At 40.7% G+C, this 17,422-nt stretch overlaps 1 protein-coding gene across 1 annotated transcript; it reads left to right on the forward strand.

Moving 5' to 3' along the window:
- Positions 1 to 14,279: 14,279 nt before the first annotated feature.
- On the forward strand, positions 14,280 to 16,804 carry LOC100493940 (alpha-2Db adrenergic receptor). Its single transcript, XM_004912868.4, has one exon. It carries the CDS (start codon positions 14,970 to 14,972, stop codon positions 16,152 to 16,154), a length of 1,185 nt encoding a protein of 394 aa, XP_004912925.1. The 5' UTR covers positions 14,280 to 14,969; the 3' UTR covers positions 16,155 to 16,804.
- Positions 16,805 to 17,422: the final 618 nt, after the last annotated feature.

The raw sequence follows: 17,422 nt of genomic DNA on the forward strand, positions 1-17,422 counted from the left end.
ATACATGAGTTATAAGTATTTAATGACCATTCTGTCTTTTTATTGCATTATGGATTGTAAAATATACAACATCAAATTAAAATGCATAAACATGTATAAAAAGGCATACTGATAAAAACATTTTATTCAAATTAAAGAAAAACCTTAACACAGATAACATTAACATATTGGCCTGAATCTTGGAGCAACAACATGTAAGAAATACAAAAAAATGGCTTGTCGACATGGTGCTTATATAACTCATAACTAGCTCCAGGTTCCTGGCTATGTGGAAATATTCTGCTTACTGATCGTTTCAGATCCACAGGCTTTTAGCTAGTTTTTATCTAGTCCAGGTTATGTTCAAGTTAACACATGTGCAACCCACAGGTGAAGAACAGAAACAGTATACAAATCAAGATATCAATATATATTTTATATTTTCTACTTGGAATTTGCTAAAGCATTTGATACAGTACCGCACAGAAAGTTAATGATAAAATAGAGAGCTATTGGCCTAGAACATAATATTTGTACATAGATAGAGAACTGGCTGAAGGATAGATTATGAAAAGTGGTGGTAAATGGAACATTTTCTAATTGGACCAGTGTGGTTAGTGGAGTACCGCAGGTGTCTGTCCTTGGCCCTTTGCTTTTTCACTTGTTTATTAATGACCTGGAGGAGGGCATAGAGAGTACTGTTTCTATTTTTGCTGATGATACTAAATTGTGCAAAACTATAAGTTCCATGCAGGATGCTGCCGCTTTGCAGAGCGATTTGATTAAATTAGAAAACTGGGCAGCAAAATGGAAAATGAGGTTCAATGTTGAAAAATGCACTTTGGTAGAAATAATATAAATGTGAGTTATACACTAAATGGGAGTGTGTTGGGAGGGGGGGTCCTTAATTGAGAAGGATCTGGGCAAGGATCTGGATTCCAGGCAATGTCATTCAGTGGCTACTAAAGCAAATAAAGTGCTGTCTTGCATAAAAAGGGCATTGACTCAAGGGATGAAAACATAATTTTGCCTCTTTAAAGGTCTCTGGTAAGTCCTCACCTTGAGTATGCAGTGCAGTTTTGGGCTCCAGTCCTTAAGAAGGATATTAATGAGCTGGAGAGAGTGCAGAGACTGCAACTAAACTGGTAAAGGGGATGGAAGATTTAAACTATAAGGGTAGACTGTCAAGGTTGGGGTTGTTTTCTCTGGAGAACAGGCAATTGTAAGAGCACATGATTACTCTGTACAAGTACATTAGAGGGGAATATAGGCAGATAGGGGATGTTCTTTTTTTCCCATAATAATGTTCAGCGCACCAGAGGCCTCCCTTTTAGATTAGAGGAACGGAGCTTCCATTTGAAGCGTAGGTGGTTTTTCACGGTGAGGGCAGTGAGGTTGGGGAATGCCCTTCCTAGTGATGTTGTAATGGCAGATTCTGTTAATGCCTTAAAGAAGGGTTTGGATGAGTTCTTGAACAAGCATAAAATTCAAGGCTACTGGGATACTATAATCTAAAATTAGTATTGATGTTGGTATCAATGTTTATGTATGTGAGGGTATAGATGGGTCAGGATGGGTTTATGTGTGTGCCGGGTTCACTTGGAACAGTTGAACTTGATGGACTTCGGTATTTTTCAACCCAACTTTACTATGTAAAAGCTAGTTAGAAAGAACTCCTGTAGGATCAAGGTAAGTACAGTGTAGTACAGCCTTAAATAAACAATACCTTTTGTGGGTTTTGACTTCTCTTAGTGACATATAATAGCATAAGAAAAGAGCCAAGGACCCCAGAGCAAAACCTGGTCTTGGGCTCCGTATTGCTGCCCTCCTGTGCCACCAATCATTCTCACTTAGGGTTGCCACTTGGCTGATAGTTTACCAGCCTGACTTTTAAAAATTAGCAGTAAATGATCAGCATTGTCTATCTTAGTAGCCACCACAAGTAGCTGCTACTAGTAGCTCCATGTGTCTTCACCTTTAAATCTTTAACAAAATCACAAAGTAGGTCCTTCCCTGCTTGACCAGCAAAAACTAAAATGTCATGTACACTATAATATCTTTATTACATAAAGGAAAGTTCTGCAATAAAAAAAATGAAAGAATTAACAGTAAAGTACCAAACATTCACATTTGCAATGTATATATGACCATGGCCATGTCCAATGCATTACAGTGTTCCATCCCCTTGCTTAGTAGTGTATTTTACAGCTGTATTTTAGAGAACCTTGTTTTATACTGTGTTTTGGGGTCTTGGAGAATCTAAGAAATTCTTATTAGTACTTTTTCACTATGTTTTCATTCACTTCTGTCTCTGCACAGCTGATCAAGAATACACAAAAATTACCAGGGGCACTGTCCCCAAAGAGGCAGCACATCACAACTTACTACTACATAAATGACAGTTAAAGGATTAATTGGGTTTTGTATTAATCAGAAATTCCCAAACCTAAGTGGGTAAAGCAGTGGGCGTGAGGCTCAGTCTAAAAGTCAAATTAATTAAAATTTGGATAAGAACTTTATTTGTTGTTATTTGCTGTTTTTACTATTACTAAAACTATGGCAGAATGACTGTTATTTCATAGCTTCTTTTCAGCTAAGGGGGTACAAACCAATGTTGGGACTGTAAAGATGGCTTGAATCTGTAGTTAGAACAATTGTTTTATTAACACACAGTACAAATGCACCTAGAGTAGGACGCTCCAGGAAGAAGAATATATTAATGGAATAGCATTCTGTGTGGGCTGTTCGTTATTATATGTAACTATAGGTTTTCACAAGTCACAGGCCAGTCAAATGAGAAGCCCTTTGTAGAAACAAACCTACCCTTTGTCTTTGTGATAAGGAGCAGTTAATTAAGGCCACTCTATCTGAAAGTCTCTGCTGTCTATTCAGTGAATATACAAACCCAGTGTTATTAAAAGCTCAATGCAGTCACAGAGTAGGTTCTGGGGATTTACAAATATGGGACATCCTGGTGACAAGGGATCTTGACTAGCAAGTTTGAAAGCTGCAGACTCCAAGGGTTTCGGAGCATACATTTATCATGAACCTGATGTGAATACTAATGCGTATCACAGAACCAGCATAACTTAAATGCTAAGTATCAGCTGTAACTCTCCATTATGATTAATAAGAACTGAATATAGTAAATGCTTATATAAGCTTAACAAGGGTAAAATTCTTTATACTCATGATTCCTCACAAAATCAGATACACCTTTGCGTGTGAAAAACAAGCAGATAAAGCAAACTGCCAAATTCTGCAAGTAGATGCCATAAACCCACCAATCAGGGGAAGTAAATCTGATTTGCACAGGATGCATGCATTGTTATAATACTGGGCCCAGTATGTGCTTCTGTGTATTGTTAAAGGGAAACTATTGCCACATTTATAATTCCCTTTTAATCCTTGTTACAAACATTTGATTTTTAATCCTATTTAGCTTTAATACAGGCTATTGTGTTGTTTTGCCTTACAGGGAAATTCATATTGTATAATAGCAGGATTTATCTTCCCATTAAGGCAATGCCATGCAAAGCGGTTTCAGGCTTTTTGCCCGCATCATCTCTATTTGCTAATAAACCCACATCAAAATTTTCACTAATTATCCCCTACTGATGCCAACAGAAATCAAGGAAAAAAGACAGCTTGCTTGTGTGCATTGTCAGGCAGGGTTTGAACAGAAAGATAACAATAGCATTGCAGCCTCAAGGAGCAAGGATTTTGTGGGTTGCTGCAGAGTCATTGGTCCCCAACATCCCAATCACATTTTAAATTTCAAGCTGGAAAGAAGCAGAAGAGCAAATCATTTACAAAATTATAAAAATAAAATATATACTAACTGAAAAGTTGCTGAGAATAGGACATTGTATAATATACAGACATTAACTTAAAATGGAATACCTCTTTAAATGCTTGCTGCAAACTCTTTAATACGCATTAAACAAGAATGGCCCCAGTATATACACCTGTGCTGCACCACTGATACTTGTACTCTAGGAAGGGGATGAACTGTTGACAATTATTCTTGATCCTTCAGTCTATTCTGTATCAAACAGTACCAACTGTATTCAGAAGTATTCAAAAAGAAGTGGACTTGGATGAAAGGAGAAGAAAAATCCCAATAGCTGGGGGTGGCAAAAGCTAGGTACACCCCAGTAATTGTATTCACTTACCTGATACCCTGGGCCAGTGCTCCTGTTAGGCAAAAACTGCCCCGGCCCTGGGTTCTTCCATAGAGCGATGCTCAATGCCCCCTTTAATGTTGCTCCTTGTGGCCTCAATGTAGGTGCCCATTTTTAAATTTCTGGCTTGAAGACAAATTTTGGAAGCAGAGACACAGCTTTACTCCAGGCAGAAACTCCTGAAGGCTAGCTGCCCACATGAGGCTACCCAATAGCCAATCACAGTCCATATTATGCATTCCCAAGGAACTTTTTTCATGCTTGTGTGGCTCACTAACACTTTTACATCACAAGTAAAGAAGGTTGTGGGTCCCTGGTATAGACCATCAAGAAACTTTCTCCCTAAAGAAGGTAAACTTACTGGTTTAGTATTACCAGGCTAAGACCGTCTTCACTCTTTTAATACTGAAAAACAGTTCTTTTGATTTCACTTAAGTTACCCAAGCTTGGGAAGTACAGTATTTCAATGTTTTTTTAAAACATTTCAATGTAGCAATCTTTGTCCAAAAACAACCTGCTAAAAGCATCATGTTCCTCAGCTCTATTTCATCATTACCACATTGTGCATTTCTGGGAAGGAACTATTTACACATGCTACTATTATTTTCTCATTTATTCTTCTGTAATACATATATGGATTTCTATATTATATTTACTTACTAGATAAGTCAGCCATACACATAACTCACAAAAAACACTCTAATATTACAGACCACAAATAGGATTACACCCAAAACCTGTAAACAGAACTATGTCTTACAGGATGAGCAGGAAGAAGTATTTAAGAACATTGGTTAATATGGTAAAGTAGACCACTAATCCCCTGTTAGCATCCAGCACTAATCTCCTTCTGTGAGAATTCACTCAACTTCCTTCTACCTGCCAAAACAAAAGTACATTATACACTTTTACATAACTAAAGAATAATAGTGATTTCTGACTGTCTGACAAATATCAGAAGTAGCAGAGGGACTGCTTCCTTATGCACAGAAAGTAGAACAGACAAAACTGATTTATGCCATATTTATTTCGGAAAAAAAACTGCTTTACTAAAGGATAATTATGAAATAATTATATAATATGGAAGGGAGCATATCCTATACAGTTAAATTCTACCCCACCAGATATTGCCAGTCCTGAAATGTTGTAATTAGTGATGAGTGAATCTGTCCAGTTTCGCTAACCGGAAAAATGTGCAAATCCTTGAAAAGGAATGTGCGAATGTTTCTGCGGCTAATTTGTTGCCCATTTCGCCAGTGTCGAAATGTGGGCGTTTGCCGCAAATCCATGCCTGGCAAATTATTTTGCCCATCACTAGTTGTAATTACTTGGTATGAAAGGCTTGGTGGATTGCCCCTTGCCCTTATTATGAGTGGCATTTCTTCCCACTATAAACCCCAACTTTAAGCCAGTACTTAATTTGTTTCAATAATGGGGGAAGAATCACTTTAAGCTTTTGGAAGGATCACAATGTTCACCCAGACTGTGTCCTATGAAAGTTCTGTGCTGCCAGAGTTTGCATAAGGGGGGAATTTTTTTTGAAGTGCTTATAATACACACAGCGGGAAGCCGTCGGGGTTGGGTGCTTTTACAGCTTGACCTTGGCAGAGATGCAGTATCTACATTTAATATGAGTCTTGGTTGTCTTCTTGAATCTTCTGATTTACCAGAAAGGCCCTTCAGGTGGATCCATAATGTTACCATTATAAGATGTGCGGCAAACCATTTCAGATAATTCTAGGATTCCTGTAGGTTTCTGTGTGATAGCTTTGGATGGTTCACCAATTACTTTTAATAGTAGATATTGATAGTCAGCATTTTTGCCAGCATACAGTTCAATGTCCTGTTTAAAAAAAACAATATAGTATGTAAAGGACTTTTCTTGTTTTTCAAGGAGGAGCTGTTTTACCACCTTATTTTTTTATTACCAGATCTAGTAGATCCAACTTGTGTGATAATTCAAAAGAAATCACTTAATTTGGATTAGAAGCATCCTAATTTGCTGTCAACTAGTCTTTCTCAAATATTTCAGTAGTATACACCTAGGGGCAGATTTATCAAAACACGAGTTCGAATTCCGAATGGGAAAAATTCAGATTGGAAACGAAAATTTCTGAAGATCGCAAATATCACGAAAATTCTTACGAAAAAATCGTATTAGTCACGATAATATCGTATTGGCGATCCAAAAGTCACAAAATTTTCATACCGAACGATTGTAAAGAACGGGAAAACCTTTCTGATTCTTTCACGCAAAAGTACGAAAAAAGTCGTGCGGACGTCGAAAAATTATTATTACAGAGAATAAGGGAAAAAAATATTTTGTTAAAATGAAAGCTGGCCTTCCGGTAATTCAGAGCTTTCTGGATAACCCACATGGGTCCTATACCTGTATTAGGTGACTTGTGCAGTAGTTTTACCATTTGTCCAGAAGCCTCTTTCTTCTTTTTTCCATGGGAAGCTGAAGTGAACATTACCTAGGAAGTAAGAAGCCCCTCTCCTTTAGTTTTGTTTTTTTTTTTTTTTTTTTTAGCAAAAGCAGAGTACTTTCTATTAATATTTCAGCTACCTCTATAAAACTAAGAATGTTTCAGGCAACATAAGAATTTGAACTCAGGACAAGTAGGTCATGACAAGCCATATATTTGCTTCTAGTAAGTTCCTTTACTTATTTTAATGGCTCACTTGGCAAAAGATCTGAATTCCAGAAGGGTCGCTATTTGTCAGTAATTGTCAGGGGAGGGGTAGTGACATTGAGCGGGTGCCCCAGGTGAGGATTGTAAGGAAGTAAATTGAGAAGATGAAGAAGTTTCCTTTACTATTCGATGTGGATATTAAGTGCGTGGCCTTGATGATCAATGGTTCCAACTCCGTGACATTGCAATGTATCTGGTGCTATATCTCTAAACAAAGGGATTTTATGCCCTCTGCCTCAAGCTTCTCAGTTAGTCAAGCTGCAGTCATAATTGAACTGTGCTGTATTTATGTATATAGCACGACAACCATAAGCAGTGCTTTACAAAACATGAACCAGGGTACAAATGGAATGTGCTCCATGCCAGCATAGCTTACAGTCTATAAGATGATTGTGAGCTTGACTTGGGATTGGACTATAATGCTCTGCTCTATAACTCTCTGCTGAAGTTCCATCTGGGTAAAAAGTTTGGAACATACTAAAAAGCCATCCACATAATTAGTTACCCTTTCAGGAATGTTTAAAGCTAGATAATACTTATCCTTGATCAGTTTTAAGCATCCAACGGGTCCACCCATTTTAATAAATATATGATAAATCAATTTAGGATGCCTTAAACTATTGCAAGATATATGTCAGAATACACATAGATCATATTATTTCATTTCCTGGTATTCATATACTGCCAACAAATTTCCAAGTTAGAACTTTACAGAGATTATGCGTCATTCACATTAGTCCGTGCCCCAGTGGAGATTACAGTCTAAAGGTCCCCATACACTATAAGATCCGCTCGCTTGGCGCAGGGGCGTTTGGGCCCCTCTTGCCGCCTGAGGCGGCTCCTGTATGCCGCCCCCCCCCCCCGCTACCCAGCGCTTACCTCTCCAGCGCAGGAGCGGGTCCAGGGGCGGTCTGATCGCTAGTGCAGAGAGCGCAATTGCGCTCTCTGCACTAGAAGAGCCAAATTTCCTGTTTAAAAACCGGAAATTCGGCTCTTAAAGTTACCAGGAGCGGCTTTTTGCCGCCCCTTGTAACTGGGGCGCTTCTGCCGCCTGAGGCGAGTTTCTCAACTCGCCTCATGGCAGAAGCGCCCCTGGCTTGGCGATGTCGCCAAGCGAGCGGATCTTCACCTGATATCCCCACTTACGGGTGGGCGATATCGGGTAGCAAGTGGCTTGAAAAAAAAATAATCCGATCGTTTGGCCCCGATCGGATTACATTTGCGGCCATGGGGCCATGGGGCAGTCGGTTCGGGGACCGCATCAATGAGCCGATGCAGTCCCTGATCCGACCGGATTTTCTAACCTGGCCGATCGAGATCTGGCCAATTTCAGGCCAGATATTGGTCGGCCAGGCCGCTCTGTTCTGCCCATACACGGGCCGATTAGCTGCCGAATCGGTCATTGGGACCGATATCGGCAGCTATAAGTCGGCCCTTGTATGGGGACCTTAAGATTCTCTATTTACACACAGGTCAATCTTATCAAGGGTCAGTTAACCTGCCTAAATGTTTTTGGTGGGAGGAAACCAGGGTACTCAGAGAAAACCCACGCAACCATGGTAAACTTCTTGCAAATATGGCCTTGGCTGGATCTGAACTCAGGACCCTAGTGCTACCCACTAAGCCACCATGCTGTTTATTATGTTAAAGAAAAGCCCATGTTCTGTTGTGAAGTTTACCCCACTGAATAAATGAATTTTATTGAAGGTGCTTCACTAAACCAACACAGTAAAATGTTTTATAATTCGCAGCACAAGAATGACATCTGAGTTATGGTTATGTCAGGGGGGAGGAGATAACACACATTTTCTCTGTAATTATAAAAGAGTACCTTGCACTTGATCCCACCTAAGATATAGTTAATCGTTATTGGAGGCAAAACAATCCCATTGGGTTAATTTAATGATAAAATGATTTTTTAGTAGACAACGCATGGTGATCCAAATTACGTAAAGATCCCTTATCTGGAAAAACCCCAGGTCCAGAGCATTCTGGATAACAGGTCCCATAACTGTACATGGAATTAAAACTGCTTTTATCATTACTTTTTTTTCTGAAGGAAAAATACATGATATACTTAGTTCCGTTTCAGGGCTCAGTGCTGCCCTGAGGCAGCCAAGTGAATGCCGCCCCCATGTTCTAGTTTAGATCTCTAAGTTACCAGTTACCAGAGTGGCCTTTTGCTGCCTGAGGCAAGTTGTGGTGTGCTGCTGCCTGAGCCGAGTTATATACTGATACTGCATGTGTTGTGTGTTCAGGGGTGTTACGTATTAGGTTGGCACCGTAATTATTCAGGGATGGAATTCTTTTTGGGAATTAACCTCCCCAAATGGGTAGTCCATAAAATACTCTGATGCACTCTGGATTTTTCTATAAAAAAAAAATACAAAAAACGATGTCAAAGTTTTCACACCACAAAGGGGTGTCTCCTTCAGGATAAAAACAGAAAGATCACCCTCCACCTATGACGCAGCGCGCCACTGGCAAGCAGGCAGTGTGCCGCAACACAGGAGTGTAGTGTGAATAGGAAAACAAGCAATCATGTGTACCACAACAGAAACCAACAAAATGTGATCTCTGGGTGCCCTGCAAGAGGTCACAGTTATACAAGCAGTTGTTGCAACTACACCTGTGTAAACTGGAGATATGTAGTAGTTGATGCGAACGTGCCCAATATTGTCAGAAATATTTTATGTAGGAACAGCATGGGGGAAGCTAAAGCTCTTGCACCTGATGGAGTAGGGCTCTGTACATACACTGCTCTTGACATAGCATTTTAAAGCTTAGAAGTCAATGACTGCGCTATATTTGCTTTAAGTGTAAGATATTATGTATATATATTTAAAATACACACAGCAGAACAGTAATATTAATATTTTTGGCTGTATACAATAAGTTTAAACCACTACATTTTTTATTACTACTAGGAACACACCAGAGAGCTCACTGGCAAAATTAAGGTGCATAATGGATGCGGCACTGTGTCCATCAAAATACTATTCACACACTGCATTTAACCCTTTTCGTTCCATATTCTGGAAAATACAAGATGGGCTGCTTTAGATGCCAGAGACAGTCGCTATTTATTGGGCTGGTGGGGGGCTGTTTGGGCCTCTGTGTACTTTAAATGCCAGGGCCTATTTTGGATCCCAGTCCAGGCCTGCATGAGACACCTTCAGATAGAGAAGCAGATCAATAAATTATTTATTATTTTTGTTTGCTCAGTGTGACTATGCACTTGGTAGTTACATTTTACATTTTATAATTGTATTTAGCTATTTTATTGTATTTTCTGTTAAAATGTTCACTGCACAGTGAAACCGTTGAGTTGGAATCTTGACCACCAATCTCCCTATACGATCATTTTTTTGTTATTGTTTTGACTGGGTTTATCAGATTCACGGAGATTGTAATGCTTTTTATTTTGTTCCTGTTTTTGCTTGAAATTGTTTCTGTGCAATACTTTGGGTCTCTACATGCCACACAGTTTAGTAACTATTTGCATATTAAGTAAAAATTCATGCCTAAGAACATGTAGGCGTTAAGAAAAAGAACCATGCATGCATTAAAGGGGTCTTCTCTTCTTATAAAAGAAAATGCAATGCTAAGCAACTTCCCCATACATATTCATTAAAAAATGTTCAATGGAATTAAGATTATTTGTAAAACTGCTCCTGAAACAGAGTTTGCTTACTTTCTGTTCTCTTGGTTTCACCTTAAAGCAACAGTAACACCAAAAAATTAAAGTGTATAAAAGTAACTAAAATATAATTTGCTGCTGCCCTGCACTGGTAAAAGTTGTGTGTTTACTTCAGAAAGTCTACTATAATTTATATAAATAAGCTGCTATGTAGCCATGGAGGCAGCCATTCAAAGGAGAAAAGGCACAGGCACATGGCAGATAACAGATAAAACACTATTGTATTCTACAGAATTTATCTGTTATCTGCTATGTAACCTGTGCCTTTTCTCCTTTTTTCCAGCTTGAATGGCTTCCCCCGTGGCTACACAGCAGCAAGTTATAGTAGTGTTACTGTAGCAAACACACCAGTTTTACCAGTGCAGGGCAACACTGCATTATATTTTTATTACTTGAAAGCTCTTTCATTTTTTGGTGTTACTGTTCCTTTAAAGGAGCAGTTCAGTGTAGAAATGAAACTGGGTAAAATAGATAGACTGCACAAAATAAAAAATATTTTTAATATAGTTAGCCAAAAATGTAATCTATAAAGGCTGGAGTGGGCAGATGTCTTCCATAATGGCCAGAACACTACTTCCTCTTTTACAGCTCTCTAAGCTGTTAGCAGTCAGTAACCAATCGGTGACATGAGGGGGGGCATATGCGCCATAACTGTTCAGCTAGTTTGCATTTGCATCTGACCTGCGTGCTCACAAACTAACTGAACAGTTATGTCCCATGTGGCCCCTGTGGTCACTGACTAACTAAGAGGTTAGATATCTGTAAAGGAAGAAGTTGAGTTCTGGCTATTATGTTAGACATCTGCCCACTCCAGCCTTTAGAGATTATATTCTTGCTTAACTAACTATATTAGGAAGTCTATCTATTTTACCCAGTTTCATTTTTACACTGAACTGTTCCTTTAAAGGAACGGCACACTGGGCACTTTGTCGCTGGCTGAAAAATAAAGCTCCCATGGGAGAAAAAGCAATTGAAAATACCTTTTCATTGTGAACCAGCATAGGCCCAGGTAAAACACTTGTTAAAATACAGTCTTCAGCATTAAGAGTGATTAAGCCATTTGCGTGTTTTACTTCATAAGGCTACAATTTTCTGTGCCACTGCCCTAAACAATGTAACAGGAGAATTTCTCTTCTAGTCTTTTAATCATCTTTTTAAACGTATTTAAATACAGGTATAGGACCTATTATCCAGAATGCTCGGGACCTGGGGCTTTACGGATAAGGGGTCTTTCCATAATTTGAATCTCCATACCTTAAAATCATTTAAACATCATTTAAACCCAAAAGGATTGTTTTGCCTCCAATAAGGATTAATTATATCTTAGTTGGGATCAAGTACAGGTTCTGTTTTATTATTGCAGAGAAAAAGGAAATAATTTTTAAAAATTAGAATTATTTGCTTATAATGGAGTCTATAGGAGATGGCCTTTCCGTAATTCGGAACTTTCTGGATAACGGGTTTCCGGATAAGGGATCCTATACCTGTAAAGGTATATTGAAAAGTTGTATAGAACTTTCCTGGATACTGTATGTAATATATGTTATTGGAGAGCTCCTGGCACCTCCGAACCCGCCAGTAGCTCTATGGTTCCAGGCGCTACCCCTGCCCGACCGCTCCCCCCCTGCAAGGGGGGTTAGAGGGCCCCTGAGGGGGAGGGGGGTAAGGGACGCTGCCAGCATGGGCACCTGCAGGGCCCCTGGGGTGGGAGCCCCGATGGGCCCTTCACCCCCCAGTCCCACCCTGCACACATCACTCTCACACACCAATTATACCAACTGGGCTTTTTTAATGCAACTGCATGCAACTGATTTCAGCCAAAGTACAAGTGCAGCTGCATCAATTTTGACACATCAGCTGCAATGAGTCAGATGAATCCTCCCATGCCAGTCACTATTACGCTGGGATCATGGGGAAAATGCAGGTAAGTGGGGAAATAGCATGGCAGTTTTGCTTGAAATTTTACTTAGGCCGCTACCTAATTGGCCTGAGAGGCATGGAGGTTTAGGCTGTAAAGGAGCTGGGTTTGCTGGAGAGTGGGGAGGTTGGGCAGGATGTGGGTTTGGTCTGGGTATAATGGGACGTAGTTGGACTGTATGGCGGCATGGACATTAGTAGCTCCTTTTTCCTAAGGCCCCCATTTACTTCATTAGCAGAACCCACCACCCAGGGGACACAGATGGCTGTTGGTGCACCCCTGAGAGAGGGTTCTGCTTACTAAGTAATATGGTAACTAAGTAATATGGGATCCCATGATTTATCATAACAGCGCTGGTATGGTGAAATTGTATGTACTGCAGTTTGAACCATTTTTACATGTTCAAATAAAAATATTTTTTCCCATTTCCCAGTTGTGAATATTTACCCCATACTGTTTGCCTGCTGTAAGGCAAAATTGTAGCAGGTTATTCTGCTATCGAATTAGCAATTCAAAGAGTTTGTGATTTTTTTTCTTTTTTTGTAATGGGAGATTTTTTCTTTTAATGGCCATCTATGTGAAATTCTTGCAGGGGAGTAAAAATGTTCTAACTTGCAAAAATGTGTTGGCTGTGGATTAAACTATCCTTTTGCAGGCAAAAGCATTGTAAATAAAGTTGGTAAATCTGCCCCCGAGGTTTGTTTGTTTTTATTTTCTCAGTTTGTTTTATGCTCGTTTTCGAATTAGCATATAGCACAGTTCAGCATTTCTACTTTCCCCCAGGCACGGATATAATGAAACCTTTCCCCATCACTGGCACCCTGCTCATTCTCTCTTTTTCAGCCCATTTTTGTCTTTCAGATGCTTATTAGATACGCACACGCACATATATATATATGAAACAGATATGTTCCGTAGAGCAATGCTCTCCTCCCTGTATATTCCCAAAGGCATCCCCCTCTGTATATACAGAACACTGGGAAAGGATAGGGACCCTGCCTATGCTTTATACTGTACAGGTGAAAGGGTTTTTAATATCTTTATTGAAAACTTCACAAGAAAAGATTAACATAACTCAGACCAACATGCTGACCAATAATTCCATATAACACTATACAACCAAAATCCCCCCTCCCCCAGTAAGGACATGTGTGACTTTAGGGTGAAGACACACTAAGCTACTAGTAGCAGCTACTTTTTCATGGCTACTAAACTCCAGAAAATACCCTGCCATAGACAATACTGAGAATTGCCTCTGCTAAAACACACACAGAGACAGTAATCAGTAAATGATCAGCATTGTCTATTTTAGTTGCTGTGACAAGTAGCTGCTACTAGTAGCTCTGTGTGGCTTCACCCTTAGGAATGTGGCAGAGCTGTGTGAAAGAGCATCACAAACACAAATGTACTAGTGCAGCATCTCGCTATGCCAAGCACCTTACCAGCAACCAATGTGCCTCAGCGGCTGTTTATAAGAATTCTCCTGTAATAGACTAACTGGGGGCACTAGGTTCTATCACGGAACCCCAGGCACAGCGGCTTACGGGACTTTTTCAGTCTATGGAGCCTTTGCTGTCCATACTTTGGTCATGGCCCCTCTTTAGTTTATCACAAGGTTCCGTTACATATATATAAACACTGATGTATCAGTATCAGCCATTGTTGCAACACTAAACATCCGGGTTCCTGGTGGGTCCGGGGGAGCAAGTAGGCTCCCCCCCCCCCCCAATTCCCACCTAAGAAAGCCTTGGGCTGAGTCCTACCTGCTGCAGAGTTTGGGGATCACTATGGGTTACCCCCTACCCGCCATCAGCGCAGCGCCAAGAATATGCAGGTCCCTCAAGGCGCACCTACCTAACCTCGCCGTGTGCGACACTAAGCGATCTTGTCTGAGTGACCGGCTTCCCTGAGTTGAGCCCGGGATCCCCAGAGCGCTACTACCAATGGGCGTTCGATGTGCGATTGTTATAGAATGGGCTGGGCTGGGGGCGTGATGGCTGCTCCCCCGCAGCGACTGACTGCGCTAGTCGGAGGTGCCGTGTATTCCGGAGCCCAAAGATTGTGGATTTGAAACTTGGAGCAGCTGAACCCACCCCTCTGGGAAAGGGAAATATACTGAGGCTGCAGCCAAGTGGGACAAGCAAAGAGCAAACTGCACACAAGGGAGACATCTGATATCCGCTCTGCAAGGAGCATTTCAGCGCCATCTGATTACATGGGAGATAAGGCATTGCTGCTGGAATCGTTCTGGATGGGATCGCTGGCTGATATCCTCCAGGGTTCGCTACTTGTGGGCTGCTCTCCTTCCCATTGGCTATGGGATGCCTCTCTGTGAGGAGAACTACAGGCAGCAGCAACATGATCCTTACTTGAACCCTTACTGGACTTATTCTATTTCCATGGATTTGTTCAAGTGGATGATCCTCACTCTTCTCTCCTAGGGCCACACTAAACTGCTCCTTGCTTTTCCTTGCCCTTATCATGTAACTGAGATGGAGGTAACAAGTTTTGTCCCAACTGCATTTTATAATGGATCTGAAGAGACTGACCAACCCCAGCTAAATGTCTGGCCTTACACAGCACTGGAGTGCACCCTAATCATAATAGCAGTAGTGTCCATCATCTTGTCTACAGTGCTTGGCAACATTCTTGTTGTTTTGGCAATATTTACCAGCCGGGCCCTGCGGGCCCCACAGAACTTGTTTTTGGTTTCACTAGCATCTGCTGACATTCTAGTTGGTGCACTGATCATCCCATTTTCTCTGGCTAGAGAGGTTATGGGTTATTGGCATTTTGGAAGTGTATGGTGTAGTATGTACCTGGCTTTGGATATCTTATTCTGCACATCCTCTATTGTTCACCTGTGTGCCATCAGTATTGACCGCTATTGGTCCGTGACAAAAGCAGTCAAGTACAATCTAAAGCGCACGCCCAAGAGGATCAAACGGAGCATTGCAATCATATGGGTGGTATCTGCCATCATTTCTTTCCCGCCACTTCTAAAGTCTAAGCATAAGGAATGGGAATGCCTCCTAAACGACGACACATGGTATGTCTTGTTTTCATGCACTGTGTCTTTCTTTGTTCCTTGTCTTATCATGATCTTGCTCTACTGTCGCATCTACCGTGTAGCCAAACATCGAGTGTCCAGTCTTAGGAATGGGGTGTCTGACTGCAACAGTGCAGCCGCCGGCGGCACCTGTGAAACCCACCATACCATACAAAATAACCATGAAGCAGAGGAACTGGATTTAGAAGAAAGCACTTCTTCTGTGCATAAGTTTCCCAAGAAACATCATCACAAAACAAAAGACAAACCCAGCAGTGCCAAAGCAAAAAGGCTTTCGTGGAGCTCAAACCGTGGACAGCAACACAGAGATCAGTCTATCTGCATCTCCCAGATGCGCCTGACACAGCTCCGAGAGAAGAGGCTCACGTTTGTGCTAGCCGTGGTCATTGGTGGCTTTGTGATCTGCTGGTTTCCATTTTTCTTTACCTATAGCCTTGAGTCTGTTTGCAGAAAGAGATGTGGAATCTCAGATGCCCTTTTCAACTTCTTCTTCTGGATTGGCTACTGTAACAGCAGCCTGAATCCTATCATATACACAGTCTTCAACAGGGATTTCCGCAAAGCATTCCGAAGGATCCTCACACGTAGTTCCAGGAGGACTACATGAGAAAATGCAGAAATGTATTTTGGGGCTGGGCAGAGCCACCTGTTTACTCTCTCCTTGAGTATCATACACTAAATATGGGTTTATTTTTATTCAACCAGAATAAAATTATTCAAGAACTTAAAAAAAATGACCAGAAACCAAGTTTACATGAGTCACATAAAGAGCCACTGACAAGATTTATGTCTTGGGATCATGGACTTGTTTGTTTGGAAATAAGACTAACCCTCATGTGGAAACATCTGGAGGACACACTGGGAGCAAAGGTGGGAATATTCCTTTTGCTCAATGTGAAATAGTCTCCTTCTGAAATAAAAACGTGACTTTCGGAAATGAGTGGAATTTGTCTGGGATCTCTAGGGGCAAGAGCTTTGCCAGAAAAACATTGCTGAACCATCTTAGCCCCTAACGGCCTGAAAGCAGTTTAAAAGCCTACCTGCTGCTTATTTAAGGCTAAAAATTCATATTGGCTAATTTTCAAGTTGTTTCATGCAGAGTAAAGCTTACCTATGGTTTCTGTTCTCTGTAGTCGCTATACGCTTGTAGCAGGAACTGCTGTTTCACTGCTTAGTTACTAATGCATGCTCACTGGCAGAATACATGTATTTACTGTATACTGTGTATTTTATATAAAGATCTGTTGTTATTTTTTATCCTTTGACACTTTCATTGCTTTTATTACACACTATGTTACTAAGGAACAGTATTGTTTCCCTGGCAGGAATATAAGGGCTACAGGGAAAATCTTACTTTTACTGTAAGTAAATTCACCCTCTAGTATGTACTTGTGGGCTGCTACCAGTCTCTCCTATGGACATTGACCATTAGATAATTAAGTTTACTGCTTTGCAGCAGCACTTTGCACAGAACACTTAGCACCCACACAGGATGGTGCAAGATCTATTGACTTTACCTACAGTGGAGGGGGGGGAGGCAACTGTTTACCACTTGACACCTTATACATTTAAGTAGATAACTCTCAAACCAAAACAATGCCTACCAATTTTTTGGTGGCCATTTTCCACTTCCTTTGATATTTATGTCCTATTATAGCAGCATAAAAACCCTTTAATTCCCTTATTTTACAAGACTACAATTCCCCCCATAAGACTGTGTGGCTATTGAATACTGGAAGTTACTCCTCTGCAGAAACTAAAATCACTGGGTATGGCTACAGTGGTTCATGCTGCTGACTCCTTAGCAATCCTTAATTCAGCTGTGTCCTTGTTTTCTTCTATCAGGGGCATTTCTAGGCCTTATAACTTGGGGGC

This window comes from Xenopus tropicalis, chromosome 3 (assembly GCF_000004195.4).
Source record: "Xenopus tropicalis strain Nigerian chromosome 3, UCB_Xtro_10.0, whole genome shotgun sequence".
Taxonomy (NCBI): domain Eukaryota; kingdom Metazoa; phylum Chordata; class Amphibia; order Anura; family Pipidae; genus Xenopus; species Xenopus tropicalis.

Bases quoted from the DNA above. Each gene is read 5' to 3' on its own strand.
- LOC100493940 (XM_004912868.4), top strand. From the start codon at position 14,970: ATGGAGGTAACAAGTTTTGTCCCAACTGCATTTTATAATGGATCTGAA.